This window comes from Plectrocnemia conspersa, unplaced genomic scaffold (genome assembly GCF_051122295.1).
Source record: "Plectrocnemia conspersa isolate PC_06_02 unplaced genomic scaffold, ASM5112229v1 ptg000010l, whole genome shotgun sequence".
NCBI classification, from domain to species: domain Eukaryota; kingdom Metazoa; phylum Arthropoda; class Insecta; order Trichoptera; family Polycentropodidae; genus Plectrocnemia; species Plectrocnemia conspersa.
Genome location: NW_028277174.1, coordinates 21,480,035 through 21,505,250, shown reverse-complemented (window position 1 = coordinate 21,505,250; position 25,216 = coordinate 21,480,035). Strand labels below are relative to the sequence as shown.

Here is a 25,216-nt window from a genome sequence, read left to right as displayed (position 1 = left end):
GCTTGCCTCAACCATCGGGAAAAACACACATGCCACTATAAATATGTCGCATATGTTTTAAATTATGTGGCCCGCGTAGGAGGGGCCGTATCCGCCCGATGCACTCTTCAATTCCGAAACCATTAAGTTGTTTGTAAATCGTTCTCTGTATTGTATGATGGTCATAGAACAAAATTGATGAGCCATCTTTAAAAGTTCGCGATATGATAATTGCGCCAGTGCTTTGGCCAAGTAATCCTTGCGGAACATGTGTGTTTAGCAGCTAGCCTTGAAACGTTGTGCAACAAACACTATCGGATACGACTGCGTTTATAACGAGGTCTCTAGCGCAAAATATAAGGAAATCAATACCAATTGTGAAAGTTGGCCGTGCTCGTGTGTAGACACACACAAGACTGTGTTGTTAATTTGAAAAAAATGATAGCAAATTTCCCCCATGATCAGGAAAATTAATGTTGCTTCATCCGTATGATAATTTTGTAATGTTTTATTGGAGAAAATTGAGCTATTGGTTAATGTGAAAGATCCACTACTCCATAGAAAAATAATATATTAAGCTGCAGGATGGATTGTTGTTAAATTGTTTCTTTAAATAGGAACTGTATGCATATTTATTTGTCGAATATACCGGGTTGAAATATAAGAAAGCTTTGCTACGAATATATATTTTTTTTAATAATTAATTTGCCCCATCTTGTATTTTGACTTACATTTTTAATTCCACAAGCTCTAGTTTATGACGTATGCTCTTACTTTCATGCACTCGAAATTTACGACAAGCGCTCAGTTACGTTGGATTATTAGCATTAATTTCTCGTACATGAACAAATTGCCAGTTATACTAACCGCTCTTTGATATTACTATTTTGATTTTAACTCAAAATATAATTGTACATTAGTACACTTCCATATGTGTTAACCGTATTTTGGTATTGCTAATTTGTTCGTACATTTGAGCTAATTATAAATATATTTAACTTCGTTTACAATAAAAAAATAGTCGTTAGATATATCGAATTTTCAGTTAGTTTAGTTATCCGTTGACTTTTCAACGGATGCGATCTAATAATAATGATACACTTGTGTAACCCGTTCACTTTTATACATTCTCTGTTACATGCTCGTCATTTCTCCGGTTCCTTTCTATCTTGCGGTCAGCGATAGCGTTCATTGTGTTTCGTCTCTATTGGTGTGTGCGTATAAAATTTTAAAACATTTCATTAACGAAACGTATTACTTATTCACAGTTAACCTCAAAAGCGCTCGCAAACTTTGACGGCGACCTTCGCCAACACTGACACACTTATTCGGTATATATTATAATACGCATACACAAAAATACATTCATCGAAGCCTCGGCTCGATCGATCGATATGTTTTGGGCGTTTTAATGGCCACGATTTCCGATCTAATTTTCCCGCAAAATCGGAATAGTGTAAGTGTTGCCGGCGCAAACGTATAATGGTCTCATTTTCTTTGTGACAGGTCACGCAAAATATTGTGGGAGGAACGAGTTTTTCCGCGATGAAAAGCTGTAGCGATTTTCCGCGTTGTACCACCACGCCACTGCGGACATTCTAGCCTTAATATATATAAGCAAATTAATTATTTGCGCCTCTTCCGCTCCTCCGGTGTATTTATACATTATCAAGGGAATCATTCAATCTTGGCGACGTTAAAAATAATTTTATTAGAGCGGTGTAGAATCATGATCATCATCGTCGTCACACGACGCGGCTAAATAACTTTCTCTGTGGCGTGTTATATATTATATACGTATGTGTGATGGCCGAATGATATGAATATATTGATTATTATTTTTTTTCATACCAAATTATTAATTCGAGTTTAGAGAGCTTTCATTGTGGAAAAGTTTTATGCATATACTATCAAAAAAATATTTATAAATACAGTGATCAGAACAGTGAACACCCCGTTAATAACTCTCTGCAATTTATAATTGCATGTAAAGAAATAAAATGGTTAAACAAATGAATCCCCGAATACATTACCTTATTAATTTTTTACTTAAAACAATTTTGATTGTTTATTATCATAGCGCCACACTCAATTATGACCAGTACCAAAAATTGTTAATAATAATTCAATTTTGTGTAGCTCAATGAGCTGCAGTCTCTGGAAGCGCTGATGAGGGCACAACAGACCATTAATGAGTCACCCCTTATCTCATATTATGCATAATAATTTTATTCATTTTCGAAAAAATCACATTTTTTAAGTCGCTAGATGCACAAATATACGTCAAGCAAAACCACAAGGTATGGCTTTCTACGGATTTATAAAATCATAGCTGTCAATTTCCATTAATGAGTCAACCCTTATCTCATATTATGCACAATATTTTATTTTTTCAAAAAAAATCACATTTTTAAGTTGCCATATTATGCACAAATATAAGTCAAGCAAAAATAAAACAGCTAAAAGCATCCAACAGTGTCTCGTTTTTATTAATCATAAATTTAATTTTTCCCACTCTTCACACATTTGCTTTAAAAAATGCTTAAAACTATTTAATAGTTGCATTTTTATGATTGAAGTCCGTAACGTCTCAGAATAATAATTCAGAGGTTGCGGGTTCGAGCCCCGGCAGTAGTACTCGAATTTTTATTTTAAAAAAATGCGGCCCCAGCTGCAGTGACATCTATTGATGATAAATTATATCACACATAATAAATATAGATGTTACCGATTCCCAGACTCTGTCTGGTGGGTAATATTTACATTTAGATATTCATTATATCTGATTGACTTACTTAGTTGGTATAGATTTACTTCGTTGTAACGTATTGGGCTTACGCCTGTAAGGTTACAACGAAAGATTTAATAAAATAAATTAATTTAAAGCCGAGTTTTTTCGTTTTACTTTTAAAGCTAATTATATTTTTTTGTTATTGCCAAATTTATCAATTATTTTTTTTGCCACAAAGATTTAAAAACCTATTTTACATGTAAAATGTATTAGCTTATTTATAGCATATAATTGCCTTTTATTATTGTGGCAAATGTTCAAAAACTTTTCTGAATACAGCTAAAATATTTTTATACAGTGTACTCTCGATTTCCTAGCTTGAAATAAATTAAATTTTTACAGCAGTCGCATAGCTAGGATATGTGCCGCCCAGGGCGATCTTTAAAATTGTCGCCCCCCCCCCATACATTTTTTTGCAGGGTCATAAAATCAGCATTTCTTAAAATAATAAATTTGTTATTATTAAGCTCTTGTTATTCGTGGATTTATATACGTTTTAATGCATTCAGGGTTAAGAACCACACTAGACGATCCTATCGCGAATATGCCGTCCCCAAGCAAGTGCCGCCCGGGGCGGCCCGCCCCCTCCGCCACTGATATGTGTCACGGAAATGTGTCTGGAACTTATAAAATTAAACTTTTGTTAATTAGAAAATCATAAAAACTAGATCATTTAATGGGGACTGAAATAAAAAATCTTACTGATGATTATTTTAGCTAGAAAAGATCATGAATAAATAGCGATCTTCGAATATTGGTTCAAAACCAAATATACTACATTTAAACTGGGTTTGAGTCAAACTTACTATTCTATAACTTTCTTTTATGATTTTGAAAAGTATCATAAGCATCAACAAGTAACATAGACTCGCTTTCAACTAGTTTCGATAAACACAAATAGTTTAGTCTGTTTGTATACCGTTCCGTTGCGCTCTATCTCTAATCAAACATCGTCCATTAGCCATGAATAAAAATTAAGATCATAACGTTACAGACCCGAGTGTTTTGCTAGCATGGCAAAAAATAAATTCCGTATACAGGCGATTGACGACCTCGCCCGCGGAAACAGCTGGATGTATGCCAAGCGGCTTTAACCAGTGTCTGGCGAGTGTTGGTTCGTACATTGTTTGGATTATTTATATTGTAAGAAATGATTGACGTTTAATAGTATCACCGAACCGGACCGTAATTGTGCGGCATTCCCAGGAGGTGTTGCATTATGCTGTTCATTTTTTAAGAACCCATAAATCTGGTGTCGAGCGTCCATTTATCACAGCCGTAGACAATTCTTTCTCTGCGCCGTTTTGTGATGCTGAGCCGCTCCCATTGTGGTTCCTGACATTCCACAGAGGAGACGAGAGAGGACTCGGTTGTGAGAATTTTTTCTTCGAAAATAGACTGATTGAATCAAACTATTATCATCGCACTACGTAATAGCCATTCCATCGTAAGAAACTGGTGAAAATGTACGTATATGATGATGATGATGAATATTGATACAAAAAATGTGAACATATTTTTTTTTGAATAACTTCTACCTTCTCTTGATGGCATTCTTGTTACATAAGAAGATTAAAACATATTACATTTTTCTCAAATATCTGGCATATGCTATATGTATATTCATCAATTTTACTTGCAAGAACAAGAGTAATTATTGTCATTGTTTAACTATACAGGAAATTCGAAATTGATTATATGTGTTCAAATGTCAATTTATGTTATTACAAGCATTTTCTAGAATTGATAATGCTAACTTGTCGCGTAATTATCACCTTGTTTATTATGTGGTATGATCCTGTTAATATGTTTTTCAGGATGTGCTGGATGTTTCATTAGCATTTATTATTTTTATTTTTTATGCTTCACGTATTAGAATATGTTATATAACATAGCAACAACAACACTTTATTTATCTAGTGTTTTTTAATGCTTATGTTACGAATCATTAAAGCCTAAATCTGTTTCAATAAAGTATGTACATATATCACAACACGTTGTAAAACGCTGATAGCTTATACAATATCAATGCAAAATAAAGCGCATTTCAAGTTCTTACAATTGACGTATCACTCATTAGGGTGAAATGCTTTTCTACCCCTGAGTGGGAGAGATGGATACATACTGAACGTATGTATCCATCCCTCCCACGTCATTCGCGTTGCGCAGTTTAGATCTGGAGACGGAAGCGATTTTATTTTATTTTATAATTAACCAAAACTATTATTATTACGCATATATACAATAGAAAGACTTGGATTGACCTTTATTTTAATGGTTCATGGATAGAATATTTTTTATTTATATATTAAGATTTTTTGAATTGCTTTCTTTGCCTTAAATAGATTCTTAAGGATTATTAAGGACTCGGAATCGAGATTTTTATATTATATTTATTTATTTATTTTATTAATTTATTTAGCTTAATAGCTAATCTTTACATCTAACAAATTTAGCAAACATATATAAAAATATATAAAAAATACATAACAGAAATAAAAAATAAAAATATACAATAATAAAGACTTAATATTATAATTTATTTCTATATGTACGAAGGTGTTTTTTTATTCCATTTATGAAACCCGTTATATTTTTGCTGTTTCGTATTTCTCTTGGAAGACTATTATATAAATCAAAACCTCCGTACATAATTCCCCTAGCCGTACTCGTTTTCTTATACTTAATTATCTTTAAATTTTCTCTATTTCTAGTATTATATTTATGTACATCTTTATTTCTTATTAAATACTTATTAAAATATTCTGGTAACATATTATTTTCTAACTTATATATAAATACTAAAACATTCATACTCAATATTTCTTGAACATTCAACCATTCTAATCTATCAATCATACTTTTACAATTAGTTAATTTATTTTTATTTAAGATTACTCTCATTGCCCTATTTTGTAATTTTTGCAACATTTGTTTATCTAATTTATTTAACATATTTAATAGTGTTGCACAATAATTAAAATGGGGCAATATTATACTATTGTAAATTATTTTTTTTGTATTTATACTTAATATTTATTTATATAATATAATATATAAAATAATATTTATTTATATAATATAATATTTATTTATATAATATAATATATTTATTTATATAATATAATATATTTATACTTAATATTTATTTATATAATATAATATAATATATTTATATATATAATATATAAATCGCAGTTTTTGTATTTAAATAAATATTTTATTTAATACCTTTCTAAACACATTTTTTATCGATCAAAATTACTTTATGTAACTACTCCGCAATCCGCTACCTTATTTATTATTATTATTTTCATCAGTAAAGCTAATTAATATAGCGAATCTTTATTTATCTTATTTTTGAGAATGCCGGATAATTCATATTGAAAGGTTAAAGATGATATCACGGTATCATCTATATTAATTTCGTGTATTTTTGTCGCGACCACCCATAGTAGTTGCATCGATTATGTACATATATGCAAACTGATTAAACAGTATTAACAATGGGGCACCCCAATAAATCTTAAAAAATCGTGAAAATATAAATTAAACACCGATTAAAGTTGTAAAGATCTTCAATACGATTTAGAGATTACGTGTCAGTGCTACAATGAGAACAGACACGTATATTCTTCATTGCATTAATTTAAAAATAGCTTAATGATAGAATATCAGCAGTATTATCAATTATGTATCGATCTCGTATTTTTTTAATTACTTTGATGACAGCGAGGTGAATTCTATGCTCATTTTTTATGCTGCGGTCAATGATGCGATGATGTTCGATTTCATTTAAACGATTTTCTACAGTTATTCGTTTTGTGAAACGAAGTCTTTTTAAATAAATTTAGAAATCCCTAGTACGTATATGGAAATACACCTCAGTCATTGCTCATTGCATCCTCGACCGCAACCTTATCTTTCCTGTAATTCCTGCCATTCGGAACACTCGACCGAATGACTAACGCGCCTCATCATCGCGTCGAAATAGTAACACGACAAAAATAACGATTCATATGACGTTTTCCCGTCGATTGATTTTCTCATTTTCATATAGAAGAAAAGCTCTCATCTTGCATTGTGAGCCGCGGCGGTAGCGCCGAGAGAAGAATTTTAATTGAGAGCGTTCGCTTTATTCAACGGCAATTAGCCGTGCTCACTTTCTCACGCGTTTAACCCGTTCGCGGCCGATCGAGGGGTCGGCATGTACCTACACACTACTTCGGACGCATATGTGTCATAAAAAAAGCTCGTCCAGTCTGCCGGATCCGTGCGGCAGCAGCAGCAGCATCATCTTCCACGTGTTGTTGAGACATCGGAATGTGTAACTCTTACGAAGAAAGGGGGATAAGTCACACACTGTTATTATAATTGTTTTTTTTATATATATATATATATGAATATGTATCCGAACAACCCTTATCCGACCGAGGTGTTAAAACCGGTGTTGTTTTTCGCGTGGGGTGCGAACGCCTCTTGAAAATTTGAGTCTAGTCTAGGCCGCCGAGTTTTATATGCGACTCGGCTCGTAACTTTGCCGGTGAATTATAGCGGATCACGCAATGGCAACCCCTGACTTTCTATCGGCGGCTCCACATTCACGGTTACGCCTCGGCGTGTATCGTTTTGCGAGACCGTTATCCGTGTGTGTATCACTTGTCAGACGGCTGTCAAACAGTGTCGTTATATTATTATTGTGTGCACACAAACTGCAAATTGAAGGGCTTAGAATTATCAATATACGTATATTGTAATGTTAGCTGCAGTTAGGTCAAATGAATAACAAGTCAATCGTTAGAGTTGGACAAACTTGATTTTATGGAATTACTGTTCTAATTGAGTGATATAATATACTTAATTAATACAACACAAATGAGGGAAATGACGTAAGAATGTGTGTCAATTTGTTTGATACCAATGATTGCAAGATATTAAAAAAATAGTTCAAAGTCCGCTAATTTTTTTGTATTCTCACTACAAGCATATTAATTAATCATTAACGATGTCAAACTTCGCTAAATATTACTTATACTAACTTACAACAGAAAGGAAAAAATGCATTGCTGAGTATCCTTTTATGCAATTCCATAAATAAACTGTACATGTTGAATCAGAACCATGACAATTCAGAACAAGTTGAAACATATATTTTTAATTAATGTTATATATTAATGCTCAGTTAAAAAATATAAAAAGTGACCAGTGACATTAAAATTATAAATATAAAACGTATACATTTAGAAAAATATAATAAGTACACTTAAAATATTTATTATTAAATTTTAAATTGACCTAATTTTATTTAATTAAAGTTGTATGAATCGATTAAAAAAATATTTTTTAATTTCTTTGCAATTATTCTTATACTCTATTTGCGTTAACACAGTCAGTTCGAGAGCTATTAATTTCATCATTATTCATAATTGAGAAAGAGATGCCAAGTTTGGGCTTACGTCCCCTACTATGAGCTCTAAAGCACACGATATACTTATCAATGCCCCATCAGCCCCCCCCCCCCCAAATGACGTAATTTTTAAAATAAGCCCCCGATTCGTTTTTTTTGTTATGTATTTCGTCTAGATTCTAGAAGATCACCTCAAAGCCGTTTTAGAACGATACTGAGGCACACACAACTCGTTAATAACCTTGCATTGTGTTGTGCAAAAATGTGAGCGGTAATAGAGTGATGTTAGAGGTAACGGCACAGCATTGAGGCGTTCGACTGCCCGTCCAAGGTTTGCTATGCGTGCTCGGTGTGTGTGTGTCTTTCAGGCGCGTCGTTTTTCGCGACCGGAAAGGGTTGAATCGGGACCTTGGCCCGGTCTGAATCGCGACCTATCGCGATAAACTCTATTGCGCCGCGGATCCTGTTTTGACAGCTGCCGATGATGTACGCTTCTTATTTTTTCATAGTTCATAACGTGCGTTATTGGCCGTGTTACAGGTGTCGTTTCAGGCCGATAACGAAGAGTTATCGCTCGCGAAAACAATGCAAAATCGAGGTCGTCAATCGCGACCGAAAAATAATTGCTCGCTCATTGTCTTTCATTCGCCAACATTTTCACCCACGCCGCCCAGTGGCAGTGGCGGCACGTGTTCCTATAAGGCCTCTGATATCAAAAGCTAGTCTCCGCAAGTAAGCAATATGCCATCTTATAGCAGTAGACATTGCCGCTTTTGCTATTAGTGCACACATAGTGACACTGGCAAAGGCCCGGTTCACACGAATAAAGGCCCTCGCCGCCACGTGAAAGTTTACCCAATGTCACTGCGTGTAAAATACCTGTAGCTACTACTACTACTACTGCCACTTCTACCGGCTCACCTGCCCGTCCGTCGGACGTTTCTCAATCCCAGGTAACAAACGGCTCCAGCGTTGACACATTTGCTATAACGCTCAAGCTGCCATAATAGTTATACGGTGTTTTACATAAGATTGAATGAAAGAATCGCAGGACTATAAACAGTCTTCTTTGCCAAAATGAATTTTTGTCGTGTCTAGGAGATCGGAATTAGTGATAATTATATAATAATCACAGATTAGGTTTTTTTAAATTTTCCTAATTTCAAGAAAGAATATTGCATTATTAAAAAAATGGAGCAAGGTCGTACATATTGTAAGCTGTAATTTGTCTCACTGCTTATTTAGCAGTTGTTGATTGGGTTTATCTCTTTATAAATTGCAACGATTTTAAATAAAAAAGGGCTGCAACAATATTAACATATTTTGTCGCCTCCCTGAAAATAACTTATCAAGGCTCAATGTGTGACATATGTAAAGACTCACATGTGAGTCATCCGCTGCGAACGTGTTTAAACACACATAATTAAAAACTAAATAATAATTTTATTTTTGCGGTTCTTCGCTACTATATTCCGATGACATGCTATCATTTTCGATTCGAAATCATCACATTCTAGATCTTATGGAGATTTTTATTGTCAAATCATATTTTTTTAATACTTCCTGCGATTATTAAATATTGTTTTGAGGCATCTATATTTTGTGGTTTGCAAAAAAAAAATACAATACCATATATATAGTTTAAAATCATTTAGAAAAATAACATGAATTTATCTGAATCGACTTCGCGTTGAAAGGGTTATATATTATTTTTTAAATTGCCCTTTTAGCGCTGTTATTGTTTTTTATTCAACTTTCATAAAAAAAATATTTTTAAGAATTTATAGATACTGTTTTTATGTGCTATTTATATTTATATATTTAGATTCTTAATCAACACGTCGTCTACCTTTTTTTATAATAAATGCTTCATATATAATATTTTAAATTTTACAAAAATATTTATGTAGCTTGTGTGATTTTAGAATTTCAAAAAACAAAAATTGAAAATAAAATTATTTAATAAAATAAAACAAAAAATGCACACTTTTACACATTTTTTTTGCTATTTATACAGTGCTACTTATAAAAATTAAAAAGGCGTATTTTATGTGTATATATATATACATATATATATATATATATAAATAGTATTCGCAATTTAAAAAGAAACAAAATAAGAAAGTACCTGGAAAAAACGATTACAGCGGCCGCTTTTAAAAGATTATATTTTTATTTATTTACAGAACATTTTTTGCAAACGATATTTACTTTATTATAAATATAAAATGCCTAAAATATTTTCGCACAACCTTCTTTTTTGTACAAAAAGTTTGTTTGCCACTCTGGCTCCTGCATTCCCCTCTTTGAGAACCTATGATGTAAATTAAACAGAAAAGAACTGAATATTCTATATTTTTACTGTTCCTTCATTACAAGGAATTAACATGAACCACTTAGTTTTTTAACCTTTGACAGTCGATATGTATTAAAAAAGTAATTATTTAATTTGATTGACTCGGAGTAAAAAATGTATCATTGATGGTATTAACTAAGAATAAAAAAATGTTATTTTTCGTGTCGTTGTGAAGATTTAGAGGAGAGTTTGCTGTATTTTAATTAAATACTCAGTCGCTGCAGCATGTATATTAATTAGGGTCGATAATAATAGTGTTCTGACGGACCATATGGTACGGTATGCTATGTGATGATGCCCCCTCACCCCATATCAAACGATCCCTGTTAATTTTTATTTTTAAAAATCTCCGTATTGCAGTTTTTGATAAAAATTTTCAGAAACGCTATGTATCAATGGCTAGTAGGATGATAATTTTTTTTTATATATCGACGTGCTCTATGCTCGTCTAGTCGCGCGGTATGCAGGATTAATTTTGTACCGTTACACCTGCACGGTGCCAAAAGCCGCGGAATGGACAGGAATTCATAGTCTCTCAAATACGGATTACGTAAGTCGATCGTCCGGGTCCGATATGGTCTCTACTCAGATCGGCCGACATTCCTCTCCGGTTGAAATTTAGTCGTCATGTCTACTCTGAGATGCCACCCAAAGAGCCTTTAATGGTCGGCGGCGGCGGCAGTATCACAGACCGTAAAACGAGATTTTTTCGCGTCTCCGCTGCTCGCTTTTCCATGAATTTGCCTATGTATATTAATCGAGCCTGTTGCATATTTATTTATACGCCTGCATAATCCAGTCATGCGTGCGCTAAATTTATTGGGATGCGATTAAAGATGCAATATGCATCGATGTTTGGCATCTGCGCATACATATTCTGTCGCATCATCACGCAAACCGACTGTTAGTTGCACTTAATCCAGGGCTGCGAATGCTCAATTCCCACGGGCGTTTTTTATATATTTTTAAGAAAAATTTTCCGTATGATTCCATCGTACCAAGGTTACACATAGGAACACACGAGCGTTTAAATTGAGGAAGTCAAAGCGATTCGTACGCCGCAGTCGTTTTAATCAAATCTCATACATATGTATGTATATGTAATAATATTGTTGTACTTACTAGTATGAGGGGTTTTTCATACAGTTTTTCTTCTCATCGTGAGTCTTTGAAAATAAAAAAGTCAACAGTATGATGGGGGCAGAATAATGTGCGGTTTGATTGAAAGGTGTACTTTAAAATTTATAATTCGATGGAAGGGTGGGTAACCCTAAATGCTCGCATACCTTCATTTGTAGGGCGTTTTGTCCTCGGGGCTAGCTCGTCCCGTCTACCACTCAGTTCGCAGCTGAATTACAGCTTACCTGATGTATAATATGGCACCCATTATTGCTGTTGGTTCACTCGCTTGACACGCGAGCGAACCGATCAAATTATCGGGAATCATCTTGGCTTAGTTTTTTACCGTATAATTTAACAGCTCGTAATCCTTTACGTTGTATTAAGGATCACACTACCGATCGTTTAATTGGTCTCCAAAAAAATTGTGTCGAGGTTGGGCTTATAAGCCTAGACCTCGATTATTTTGTTGTTTCTTCGCCGCTACGATATTGTACAAGAGAGTGACTGAATTTTGTAATTATGTCGCCACGTCCGAAGATTGCGCCGTTTCTCTGTCTCCTATTATACGCGTTTTTTTCACGGATCTAGGCCTTTGCCGGGGAAAAAAGAGCGCCTTTGAGCGGACGCTTATCTCCTCCAGTGTGTACACCGCCACCCCCTAAATATCTTCGCTTTTGTGAATTCTCGTGGCTACATTTTTTCCTTCCGCCGAAATCTCGACCGAAGGGATAAACTCTCCCTCGGTCATCATTTCGAATTTGCGAGGCCCTTATTCCTTAAGCGGAAATCCTCCCGAGATGATTTACCATATCGATTATCCTCTAATTTGCGAGCTGGATGAAGAAATTCCATCTTTTTTTTGATAACCAGATCCCTCACGCATTATAAGTACGAAATATAAAAAAATGGCGTCTTGCGAAAATTCTCTATATACACAATGAGTGACTCCAAAGCGAAACAATGCCTTCTTGCAATATCCGTCCGTTGTGAAATCTATTGGGAAATTATTAACTCGACACCCGTATCTCTCTTTTTCGCTGCTGCCGGTCCCTTACTTCGTATTATAAAAAATGCCCTTCAGGTCTAGAATAAGCGCAAGGTTCAAAGCCCTCTCGCAGCAGCAACCCCAAAAACCTTATTGTGTTCGTTGCACCTTGATCGCAAAAACCAGACGTTCATTTTTTGTGACTCGTTCACTGCATATTTGTATACACGTATTTTCCTAGGAAACCCATAGCACTAAAAAATCCTAATTTGCAGCGCTCGTCAATCCTCGGATCGCGGGCTCCTTCGCGTTCGATAATTGCACACTTCGACGCGTCGCGTAGCCACTCAATTTATGGAGATTGCACACGAGCGTATGCAAATAAATGCATTGGCAAAAACCAATTCTCTATTTCCCTAAGTATTATAAAAATATACGATTCCGAAAAATCTATATATATACTATATTATTGCGTTCAAAAGTAGCCGACTAGATAATTTGTATTTAAAACATTACGGATTCCAGAAGGAATGTTTCTTATCGTGTTATTTTCATATGACTGATATGTGCTGTTGGAAATGATTATTATCTCAGGTTTTCCCATTAGTTCGATTACTCAGAATGAATGATAGTAACAATGTCTCTTCAATATTCTATTCAAACATTGTGCGAATATCATTCAACTGAAAATTATGTTACCTTAATAACGCGACTATAAAAAAATATGCATCGTTAATATTAATAGTAAGTTAATCACTTATTATATCCAATACTTAGTTGCTGAGCCTTTTATGATTATAATCTAAATTACGATGTTAAAAAAATGTTATTTACCTCTGAAATTTATTTTTTATTATGGCAACGAATTTGCCCATTCTTACACAAATCGGATTTTGGCAATCAAAGAGTTAAATAATGAGTTGCGAGTAAATATACAATTCCAGAATTGTCATTACTAAATTAGTCGATAAAATGACACTATTTTATACGCAAAATTTTATCTATAACAGTAAAGCTTTACAAAAAACTTATTTATTGAATGAATAATAATAGGTACGAGTTAACCCTTTCTATGCTATAAATAAATATAAAAATCAGCCACCGTTGCGACATATTTTATGCGATTTCATTAAAAATATCTACTCATAATATATGTGTTTTTTGCTGCTCAGTGTTGCCATATAGTGAATTTCAAGTCGATTATCTAGCCTCGACTTTTTATAACAATCGAATAAAGAACATCTAAACCGAATTTTGCCCAATAGAAGAGCGCAAAAAACAATTATCACTTCTCAGAAGTCAAAAATCCACGCCAAAAGCAATAAAATCGTGCCGTCGCCATCGCAGTGGGAACGCTCGTTACCGAGCGTTCCCACTGCGACGGCGCCGACACAATTTTATTGCTTTTGACGTGAATTTTTGCCTTCTGAGAAGTGATAATTGTTTTTGCGCTCTTCTATTGACCAAAATTCAGTTTGAATATACTTTGATCAGCCCTTTTATATTATAAGTCCATAATAATATCGCTAAGGATAGCTCTCATATTTTTTTAAAATGGATCAATATGTGAAATGCGATCTGTACTGTACTTATTTTCCCCTGAGAGAAAGTTCTAAAGCTATAATTAGTTTTAAAACTTAGGTTAGGTTTGGGTTTGAACAGCAAATGGACGTTTCGCGACTATCAAATTGAGCCTCATAGATATTTAGAGCAACATATTAGTTTCGCATGTGGAAATATATATCTACTGGTAAAAATGTATTTGGATAGTGAAAATATAATTTTATCAAAAAATACACATTCGCTGTAATATTTATACATTTTTTGACAAATTGATTGTGCAAATACACATCTCAAGTTTAGTTAGACATCTCTATGCGCCATTTGGTTTTAAAATGGCGGATGTTCCTTATTTAAAAAATATCGTAACAAGTCAAAATTGTTTAAAAAAACAAGTTTTAAACATTCTTACTTACAAGCGGAATCTACATGATTCTTGAAAAAAAGTTTTTTCGTAATATTCTTAAGAATATAATGTGCATTATTAACACTATTTATTATCAAATTTTAATCAAACTTTTCCGAAAAATTAATCTTGCAAATAGTAGACTTGATACGCCATTTTGTTTTAAAATGGTAAGTGTTATTTATTTTAAAAAAATCATATCTTCGTTAATATTGGTCCTAGAGAAAAAAGTAAAGAGGTCAAAACTGTTTAAAAAAACAATTTTAATTGAAGTAAGTTTTACATATTTTTACTTTTTCACACACAGGCGATTCTTGCGGAAGAAGTATTCACCAAATATTTTCAAGGATGTTTGTTTTCAATAAGAAGTCAACTGACACTCGCACGCTCTTGAATTTAAATTTACTACAATTCTTCACACAATCACTCGCTGTGATACTCTGTGATAAGCGACAAGGTCATACGCACGCGATAGTCGATTATTCGACTCTAATTGTTGTATTATTCTATCTAATCGAAGCTCGTAAGAAAACGTTCTCTTCCATCACGTTTAATTATATTTGTGTGATGTACAGCATCAAAAAACCTGTTTCGGCCTATTGAATATTTCATTAGATCATTAGCGTTCGACCGATTATGATCCGGCGCCCATATTATTCACAATAATAACAACAAAGAGATGAGAGACCGCAAAGTGTTAATTGGCGCTCGGCTGGCGTTAAGTTCAATAACTCTGCGTTGCATCAAAGTACGTACGTACTATTGTGTCCTCATTACCATATAGTGCCGAGTCGTCCTTGCGCCGACGCACGTGCGTGCGCCGAGAGGGCAGGTGCGGCCAAAGGCGGGCCGCGGTCCGCCCGCGGCACGCTTCATTTTCTTTTTTATGCCATCTTTCAACCGGTTCCTTCAGCCGGCGACCGCGTGGCGCGAATTAACTAACGGGCGAGATCATCTCTGTGACCGTTTTTGCCACAGTCCGAACAACTTAGTCTTCTTATATTTTTATACATAAGAAGATATTTTGAGATTCGGAAATAGTCTGATAGATATGTAGCACACCTTTAATTAACCAGGTAGCTTTCTCTTTATTACGTCACAAAGTTTATGTGGTACTGTTATGATTTGACCCTTATGAAAATAATCCAACAGCAATATTGCAAAAAAAAAACAGAAGCCATAATATAAAATATCAGCCAACACATAAAACAATTTATTGCTCATTTTTTAATCCATTCATAGAATATGCCCACAACCTTGATTCGCGGATCTACATGGTCATATCGTGAACCAAATCAATGTTTTCTTCAGTGATAGCAGTTGCAGACCTTCCATTGAAATGATCATATTCAATGCTTTCCCACCTAGGCTTTAAATTAAAATAAGCTACTTTTTGACAAGATGTTTTTAAATAAAAAATCCACGGAAGTCACAAATCAACCCATTGCCATAAAACTCGACAGATACGCTAATGACACTCCACATAATCTCGCAAAAATAATTGTGCGGCTATTACTACCTAACCTGTGTCATGTTCATTCTCTCCTCATAAAAATAAAATAACGCAAAAGCTTCGTTACACTGTAAACTTATTTAGCATATATGATAATTAATATAAAAAATAGAATACCTCTCGCTATAAATATAATATTTGTATGCGTATTTATATATTAAATTAGCTCTTTTGAGATTAGTAACATAATAAAAAAAAATCGCTTCCGAATATTTATTAATTGTCAGATCCGGCAATTATTGCCAAAGTAGTTTGACAGGCGAATTACACAGATTGGGCTGCTGCAGTAATATTTTATTGAAGTTGTAATGATCGGCGGACGAGGCCTCGTCGGTCGTCGTCCACCAAATAATGCGTTCAGTATTGTCAGTATTGCTAGAGTGACGCCTAATTTTTGTGGCCAAATAAATCGGCTGATTTTGTGATCAACTGTAAACAATATAATATATTTAATATTGCTTTAGATTAAAATGTGTAGCTAACAAAATAAACATACAAAATATAGTACAATGTAGTATATCATCATTAATCGGAGAAAGTTTTTAACCCCTTAAGTGCCCGCTAACGTTGATTTTTTCCACATAGGTGCGTTTTTTTTAAATGCAATCTCAAAGGCGTTCCCCCTCTCGCGAAACACTCTCTTGACAGCTTTGCTTATTTTATCTCTGGCAGATTTCGAGAATATCCAACGAGTTTTGTACGTTCTGAGAAAAATTCGCTTCTGTATTTGTGTGTGTTTTTTTCGTGTTTGACAGAGTGATGTGATTGAAGTCGATCTTGTTTGACTTTAGGGGCAGTTGATGGCTTATTTTAAAATTTGTTACACTCAAACGTTGCTAAATAGTAAATTGAAATATATATGTATGTTTGTATTAAAATATATTGTATATAAGTTGGAAAAATATGCGTTTTCACAACAGTGTTATATATATGCGAAATTTCAACTTTGTACCTTGTCAGAAAGTTCAAGGAAAAATGTTGGTCATATCAACAATAAAGTATATATGATACTTATCAATCTTTCGAGATGAAATCAGGTTATGAATTTTCCATTATAAACTAGAGGATTTAAACGTTATTTTTTTCACTTAAATTATAATTTTTAAATTTCACAGTAAGGACAATCTTGGCTTTCTTTACTTCATTGAATGTTTTCTATCGACCTCCGAGCCTAAATCGACCGGATAACAATGCAATATCGACTCTTTTTGCGAACTATAATATACATACAATTCTTAACAGTTCCGCGAATAAATTAGTGGTTATTTTTAGACGATTTTCAAGATTGCTTTTGAAGACAATAGTTGATCATGATTACTTGTTATTTTTAAGAGATGAGATTTTCAAAGCATATGTATCAGATTTGTATTAATTGGCATTGTTAAGTAATTTTTAAATTAATGTTGAGTTGGTACTTTATTATTGATTTTTCAATTTTAAACTTCTTCAAGTCTTATTATATATTACAGCATTTTTACAACACGCTCGATAAATTCCTTTGATCTGATTTCATCAGATATCAGACGCGCGCCACTGTCGAAAATTACTACTTAATCTTCTTTAATATGTATAACCAATTTTCCGAGACATCACGAACATTTCGGGGGCTCGATAGTGCGCGTGCCCAGTCGGGAGGGCCACGGGGGCGCCGCGGAGGGCGCCGACCCCCGCGACGCCGCCACCGCCTCCGCCTCCACCCACCCCGTCCGACGGACGCTTAATTTTATGTTTGATTACCTGCATTATACGACGGGGGCGCCGCTAATAGTGTGTAGCCTCGTGAATTCCATTACTGTCTTTGAAGCGATCGGCGAAATACTGGCCTCATACGGTCGAACGACCACCGGATTAGGCGCGTGTTAGAGTGTATGCGTGTGTTTGAAAGGCTGACCTTCTTAGTTGACAAGAGTCCCTCTCGAGCCTTATCTGGTTGAGAATCTTCAGGCGACTACCGGATCAATTCCGTGACTGGGAAAAAAAATCTGTTAATGTACTACACGTAGTCAACCGTGATGCTCTCGCTGCGGTTCATTTACTCTTAGTCAATTAAGATGCTCTAATCAATTATGATTTGGTTCTACGTTATAAAGGCACTTCCATATCGCATATATAACTATATTTTATAATTAAATAGTCGTTTACTATTTTTAATAACATTTCCATAAAACTTATCTTAAATATCTCGGTTAAATTCGAAAAAAGTAGAGTTCAATCAATATACTTCAAATATCTTAAACACACATATTTTAGCGGTCTGTTCCAAGAGGAACTTCTTTATTTTAATATTGTCAAGTAGAAAAAAATTAGACTATAATTTTTCGGCAGCATTTAATTGGTCCACTTTCGCCGAAAGAGCCAGTCAAACACTTTTTAACCACGTATTTCTAAAAATCGCGTATTTTAGAATACCGATTCTTTTGAACGATCAATGCATTGTTTCCAAGTCATTTTTTTATTTCTATCGTGCTTTAAATATACCATAAAATACTATATATTGTTGAACGAAATCTACATTTGCTAGTATTAAAACTTTCATGGTTGATTTAGTTACCGATTTAATTGCTCGTATTGCGAAACGCTCGTAAACCAAGTTACTCGCAATCTGAGGTTTCATTGTATATTTAAAAAAAATACCTGAATACGTTGTTTCGCGATCGACTTGTTGGCCAGACCTGTATTGTATTATAAAAAAAGCACATCGATGAAAAAATAATGCAAATTATGTGTTTGGAAAGCCCGTTATAGAATAATTAGTACCTAGTTGCATTGACCTAGAAACTATCAGATCTGTAAAAAGTGTTTGATTCGCTATTTTTAGGGAGAAAGACAAACTGTGATAATTTTGTTATACGCTCGATAATAAGTTTATATTGAATACACAAATGTTCATAATTGAATCATTGTCTTACCGCAAAAGCAGCGTTTACAGTTGAAATAAAATTATTCTCGCCAAAGTCACTATAGCGAATTTTTCCCCGCTCGTCGAGGAAAGTCGTCTCGCATCGCCACGTTTAGACATACATATATGGCGTCTCATTTTCACTGTGCGAATGTGTCAGTCACCCACTTAACCGCCGTTTATATATTATTATTCGGTACGTGCAGCCGATCTAATATTAGATCATTTAGCTCCGCCATAGGTGACGATGGCCAGCCTCGGGCAGATTCTACGACTATTTCTAGAGCGGAATGCGTCGCTACCATACGCATCCGATGGTGGCCCCTTCGGCTTATTTTTACACGCTTTTCCATACTATACGCCGCCACGCCATTGTGTTAATTATATAACGCTACGTCACAATGTCATGTTGCACTTTCGTCGCCGGTTCTCTCTCACTCTGGCGGTTTCTTTTGTCTCGGGGCTCGGTGAAAGTGAGAAATCGCTACGAACAGACAGACGAGCGGACTCCTCGCCGGAAAATATGATAAAAACTGGTTCACGGATCATCTGCGCTGAAACAATCGATTATGTAAACGCTTAGATCGCGCGAAGGAGCTTTATGTCGACCTAGCGGAAGCGGCTTCTGGGTAGAACCCGTTACAGAGCTCGGTGGCCTTTGTTAACGACGGCCACTCGGGATGCTAACTAACGGGGCTCGAGTCTCACGTATTTTCGAGTTACGTTTTCGAGTAATCGCCAGTGCCACGGTCACTCGTATAAGCGAGCTCGCGTTCTATTAGCGGAGAACCGAAGATTTTTCCAGGCGAAGAGAGGGGGGGGGGGCAAAAGTTGATCAAGTTTCATAGTATTTCATTAAAATCTTTCCTGTTTAACCCAGATATGCCCACTGTCCTATGGGTAGGACACTAAAATCGTGCCACTGTTTTTTACAATTGTGACGTTTTTATTACTTTTACATGAGTCAAAACGTGAATGAACTCATTAAAAGGGTTTAGTAATAACTCCTAAACAATAAAAACCGGAATATTGTTAAGTCTAGTGTTGTTTGTCGTCTGGTGAAGCTGTGCGGTTTTTTTTTAATTTGAAAATAGCAAAATTTCTTGGGCATATCTGGGTTAAAAACTACGTCAAAAGCATTAAAATCGTGCCGTCGCAGTGGAAACGCTCGAGACTTTTTATAATAATATTACGACTTACAATTAATGAGAATGAAACATATCTAAACCAAATTTTGACCAATAGGAGAGCTCAAAAAACAAGTATCGCTCCTCAGAAGTAAAAAATCCACATCAAAAGCAATAAAATCGTGCCGTCGCAGTGGGAACGCACGTTACCGAGCGTTCTCACTGCAATGGCGCCGACACGATTTTATTGCTTTTGCCGTGAATTTTTAACTTCTGAGAAGTGATAATTGTTTTTGCGCCCTACTATTGATCAAAATTCGATTTGAATACATTTGGATCAAAAATCTCATATCAGGTCCGTAGTAATATCAGTAAGAACAGCCACCATATTTTTTTAAATATAGTGTAATATCGAAGTGCAGACAAACTATGGAGCAATGTTCAAGAAGCGACATCTGTCAGTACTTCTTCTGCTTATTTTCTTAGTTTGTTGGGTTTGGGTTAGAACAGTAAATGGACGTTTCGCGACTGTTAAATTGAGTTTCATAGATATTTTAGAACAACATATAATTTCACTAGCGCCGCCTAACAGTTAAATTATATTTTCGCTAGTAAAAATATATATATTTATATCTAATGGTGAAAATGTATTTTGACTTCACTAGTGAAAACATAATTTTACTGAAAAATACACATTCACTGTAACATTTATAGTAAATATATATTCCTGCCAGATAAATTATATTTTCACTGGTAAAAATATATATCTACCAATGAAATGTATTCCGATATGATTTGACTGAAATGACATATTTAAACTGTTTTTATAGATTTTCTTCGAGGGAGATTTTTCGAGAATTTCTGGCTTAGAATCAGGAATATCATTACAGTTGTTTTTAATATGAATGGAATAGAAATAAGATTCATAGTATTTAATTAAACGGAATGCATTTTTCTTAAGCTTTTATAAGTATGAGAAATTCGCGAGTTGCATAATTCAGAAAAAATGGAAAATGCGATCGGGAGGAGCGCGGTCGCCTCTCGCTTGAGCAACTCTGAGAGAAAGTTTGCGAACGCCTCGCGGCAAGGTTGTTCGGCGCGTAAAATAAAAACGTTTCTAATCATGATTATTTTTTGCTTTTGCAGATTTTCCCGCTCGCGACGGGGATGACACCGCCTACTGCTCTGGAAGCTTCGGCCTTGGCGGTCGAGGCTCCGCCCGACAGCGACGACATCTTCGGACCGTCTCGCAGTTTCCCTCCCAGGAGCAACAGGCCGAAACCTTCGATGATCTCGGCCAAGCTTCGCGCCAAAGAGGAGCGCAAGAAGGTCATCCAGATATGCACCGAGAAGTTGGAGAAGATCAAGGATCCGGACAGGAACTTGAGGAGATCGGTGTGCATCAACAACACCTATTACAAGCTGCAAGACGAGGTCAGAAGAGAAAAGCAGATGAAGCACATGAACGGAAGTCGGTGCGACGAAGACGATCTGAGAATTCGCAATCGTCGGGGGGCTCCCAACGCGGAACAGAAACAACGCATGCTAGACAAAGCGTTGGAGTCCATCGACAAGGAACTGAGCGCCATCGACGCCAACATGCCTACGCTAGACCACGAAATGTTACCCGACGAGATGCGAATAGTGAACCCCGTAGATCCTCTGAGGAGCAGCGGCGGCTTCTCGACGAGCCAGTCCTGCATGAGCTCGAACCCCTCGATCCTCTCCGACGAACTCTCGATAGACTTAGGTTTCAGCGTCGTTAGTTCTAAAAGTGTAGATAGTTTAGATTATAGTAGTTATTGCAAATCCGACGCCAACTCGAGGTGTCGATCTAGGAAGAGATCGTACGACGACGTCGAAGACTGCGACGTGCACGAAGTCCTATCTCAATTCTACATGCCGCCCACCCCCAGACTGATCTCCACCATCGACGACGACGTCATGCTTAACGTCGTCGACGACGATCCCGTCGAAGTCAGCCCCAAAGACGAGCCGTCGTGCAAGAAGATCAAGCTGGACGAAAAGGCCGATTTCGAAAACGGATTCGATAAAATGCTGGAGATGGACACGGATTTGAATCAGAACAAATCTGATTTTCAAACGCTCAACGATTTCGCGAGCGGCGAGTCTTCGCCCAAGCGGGTCAAGTACGAACCGTCCGACGTGTACGGCCAAGCTTTGGACCCCATCCTGAGCTGCGGCGAGAGGACGACGAGTTTCCAAGATAAGTGCGACGAGGAGAGGTTCGCGCATAAGAGATCGAACAAGTCCGAGTTCGAGATCATCTTGGACGCTCTGCGGCTGGACGATAGCAAGGAAGTGTGCGAGCGGGAGGACCTCATGTTCTTCTGCAGCAAGAGCGATAAGCTGGTGGGCGACAGCTCGGAGCTGAGGCCTAGGTTCTTGGGCGGAAGCGCGGTACCGGACAGTTGCGGTCAAGCCGCCATCCTCGGAGATCAACAAGCCGCCGGTTTCCACGGTCTCTTGGCGTCCCTGGAGACCTGAGACCGCCTGCACCGGCCCTGGCTGCTCAGACCCCTCGCCCCCGCTGCTCAAGCATTTCCTGCCTTATGAGTTCCACTGTCGTTGTCGTAACGACCCGATCGACGCGGATGTATTCCTGATTTTTTCTTAGTCTTAATTTTATATTCGATAAGGATCCGATTTCGAAATTATTCGCAGCTCTCGCGCACCGAGCGATATTTTTTCTAACGAGATTCTTTTATCCTAAACGAATTTCAGTTATTTTTTTATAAAATAATCGTATATGGGTTACGTTTTTTTTACGTTGCGTACGTGGGTGTTAGTCATTTTTATATTTTTTTGATATTTAATCCTTAATTTTTAATTTGACTGCGACTTTTCGTTCGTTCTGAATTAAAATCTAGACAATCTTAAAAAGCTATCGAAGTTGTTAGTAAACTATTATTATTTTTGTACTTGCTTCGTTGTTCGTTATATCATCATTATTGTTATAGTTAAATTAATATTTTTATATACGAAACGAGAGAGCAATAAAGCAAACGGGCAATGTTAAAAAAAATATTATAATATTTTTACAAGCGAATTTGTGCACAAATTGAAAAAAGTGTATGTGTACAAATTGTTTATTTTCGTGCACAATAATTTTGATCTTTTTCATTTCTGTTTTATATTTTTTTCTGTTAAATAATTATATATAATTTTTCGTAATATATAATGCCAATGACTGTGATATTAATATAAAAAATTCACAAAGTTAGGTTAAATATAAATACATTATATATTGAAACGATAGATTTAATATTAACGACATTTATATTATATATTGGAGGTTAATAGTTTGTACCAATTTTAATTGTCAATTTTTGTAAGCAAAAACCAGATAGTAGGTTATAATTTTATATGACCGAACAACAATTTTTATTTCGTGACTATAGTTTGAAAATAAGATTTTCGATTTTGAAGAATATTTTTGGCAGCAAAGTCGTTGTTATCTGCAATCGTCGTCGATTATGTTTATTTACAAAAATAATCGGCAACGATCGCATTGTTTTACAATCGGAAGCACAAATATTGTATAAAACAGCCTCAGTTTGCCTTTAAAAAAATATATACAAAATATCACGTTATGCCTATAATATGAAATTAAACAAGAAAAAATAATGAAAGTACGTACTTTAAAATTATTTTTCTAAAAAAGGGAATAATGATAAAAACGAAACAATATGCGATTTATATGCAATGTTGATAATTAATTATATACATGCCTTGATATTTATAATAAGGGCCCAATGATATGTATGTTTTCGGTTTTAAAACAGGTCCAATATCCATGCAATTAAAATACGTATATAAATTTATGTAATAGTTAAAATTCACAGTTGTATTATTAATGCGACGTTTTTAATCAACCTTTCTTTTCACCGCCCAAGAGTCCTTTTTCATAACCCTAAGGCTCTATCCGGCGAAGTATATTGTGTTCCTCCTGGTTTTATATTCAAAGTTGACATTTTGCTTTGTGCATTTGTATACGTATGTATCTAGTGCGCTCAGTACATATAAATATATTTTAAAAAATCATAACAAGGGATCTTAATTATTATATTTATTGTATAAATGAACAAGTTTATTCTGTGTATTATTATTTTAAATCGTCGCTAAAGGTCAATGACGAATGGGCATTTTTAAATACATTACTTTTGTCACAAAAGGTCAATTGTGTGACTGATTTCATATTAAGATTGTGTTAATAAATATATAAAAAAAAATAGAAAAAACGATTTTATGTTGATTTTTAGCCATATTAATATTTTTTGTTATAAACGCAAGAAATATTTTTTTACCTATGATTAAAATAAAAAAATTAAAACAATAAAAAAAACTGATTTTTCCAAATATAATTTATAATCACTATTAGTATTAATTATTTATGAGATGCTCCTCTTTGAAACGAGGATTATATTTTTTATTACACTGAACCAAAACTTTTTTTAAAACTTTATTGCCATCAATTTCAGTTATATAATTTGATACTTAACAACAAATCTACCTGTTTTCAGTGTACGATAAACCGATGAATCACTTCTATATTATTATTATTATTATTATATGTTTCAGAATGAAAGTGTGTAATAAGACGTAGAAGTTTTCTAAGTATTTAATATGTATATTTATAGTTAAAAATATGTAAATTGTATTATAAGTAGAGGTTTTATAGATAGTTATTTGATGAGCGACGATAAGGAGACGTTTATAAGAAAAGATTATTATTAGTTATATTCATTATTGTAAAGATAATTACCAAATTTTTGATGATGGTTACCGATTTTTAAAATATAAAAATCTTGTTTTTTTTAATAAAAAATGAAACAATCGAGAGCGGTGAACCTCTGCAATTAACTGTCAATGATGAACGAAAATCATGTGATGTATAAACTTTATTGTTAACGCACCGCTCCTCATGTGTTTATAATTAAATGGAGTTGATAATAAAAACATTATATAAATTATTGTACCTGCAATTTTCTTTGAATTTTTCATGAAACATTACCCAATCCTATCTATTACACAATACACATTACACAAA

The 25,216-nt window shown here is 34.9% G+C and overlaps 1 protein-coding gene across 1 annotated transcript in view; it reads left to right on the top strand.

Annotated features, from left to right (window-relative positions):
- Positions 1 to 25,140, top strand: part of LOC148230991 (uncharacterized) — a 39,302-nt gene extending 14,162 nt beyond the window's left edge. Inside the window, exon 2 of the mRNA XM_088195056.1 lies at positions 21,292 to 25,140. Coding sequence (XP_088051182.1) covers positions 21,313 to 22,653 — 1,341 coding nt within the window. The 5' untranslated portion in view covers positions 21,292 to 21,312 and the 3' untranslated portion in view covers positions 22,654 to 25,140. The remainder of the gene's footprint in view (positions 1 to 21,291) is intronic.
- The last annotated feature ends 76 nt before the right edge of the window (positions 25,141 to 25,216 follow it).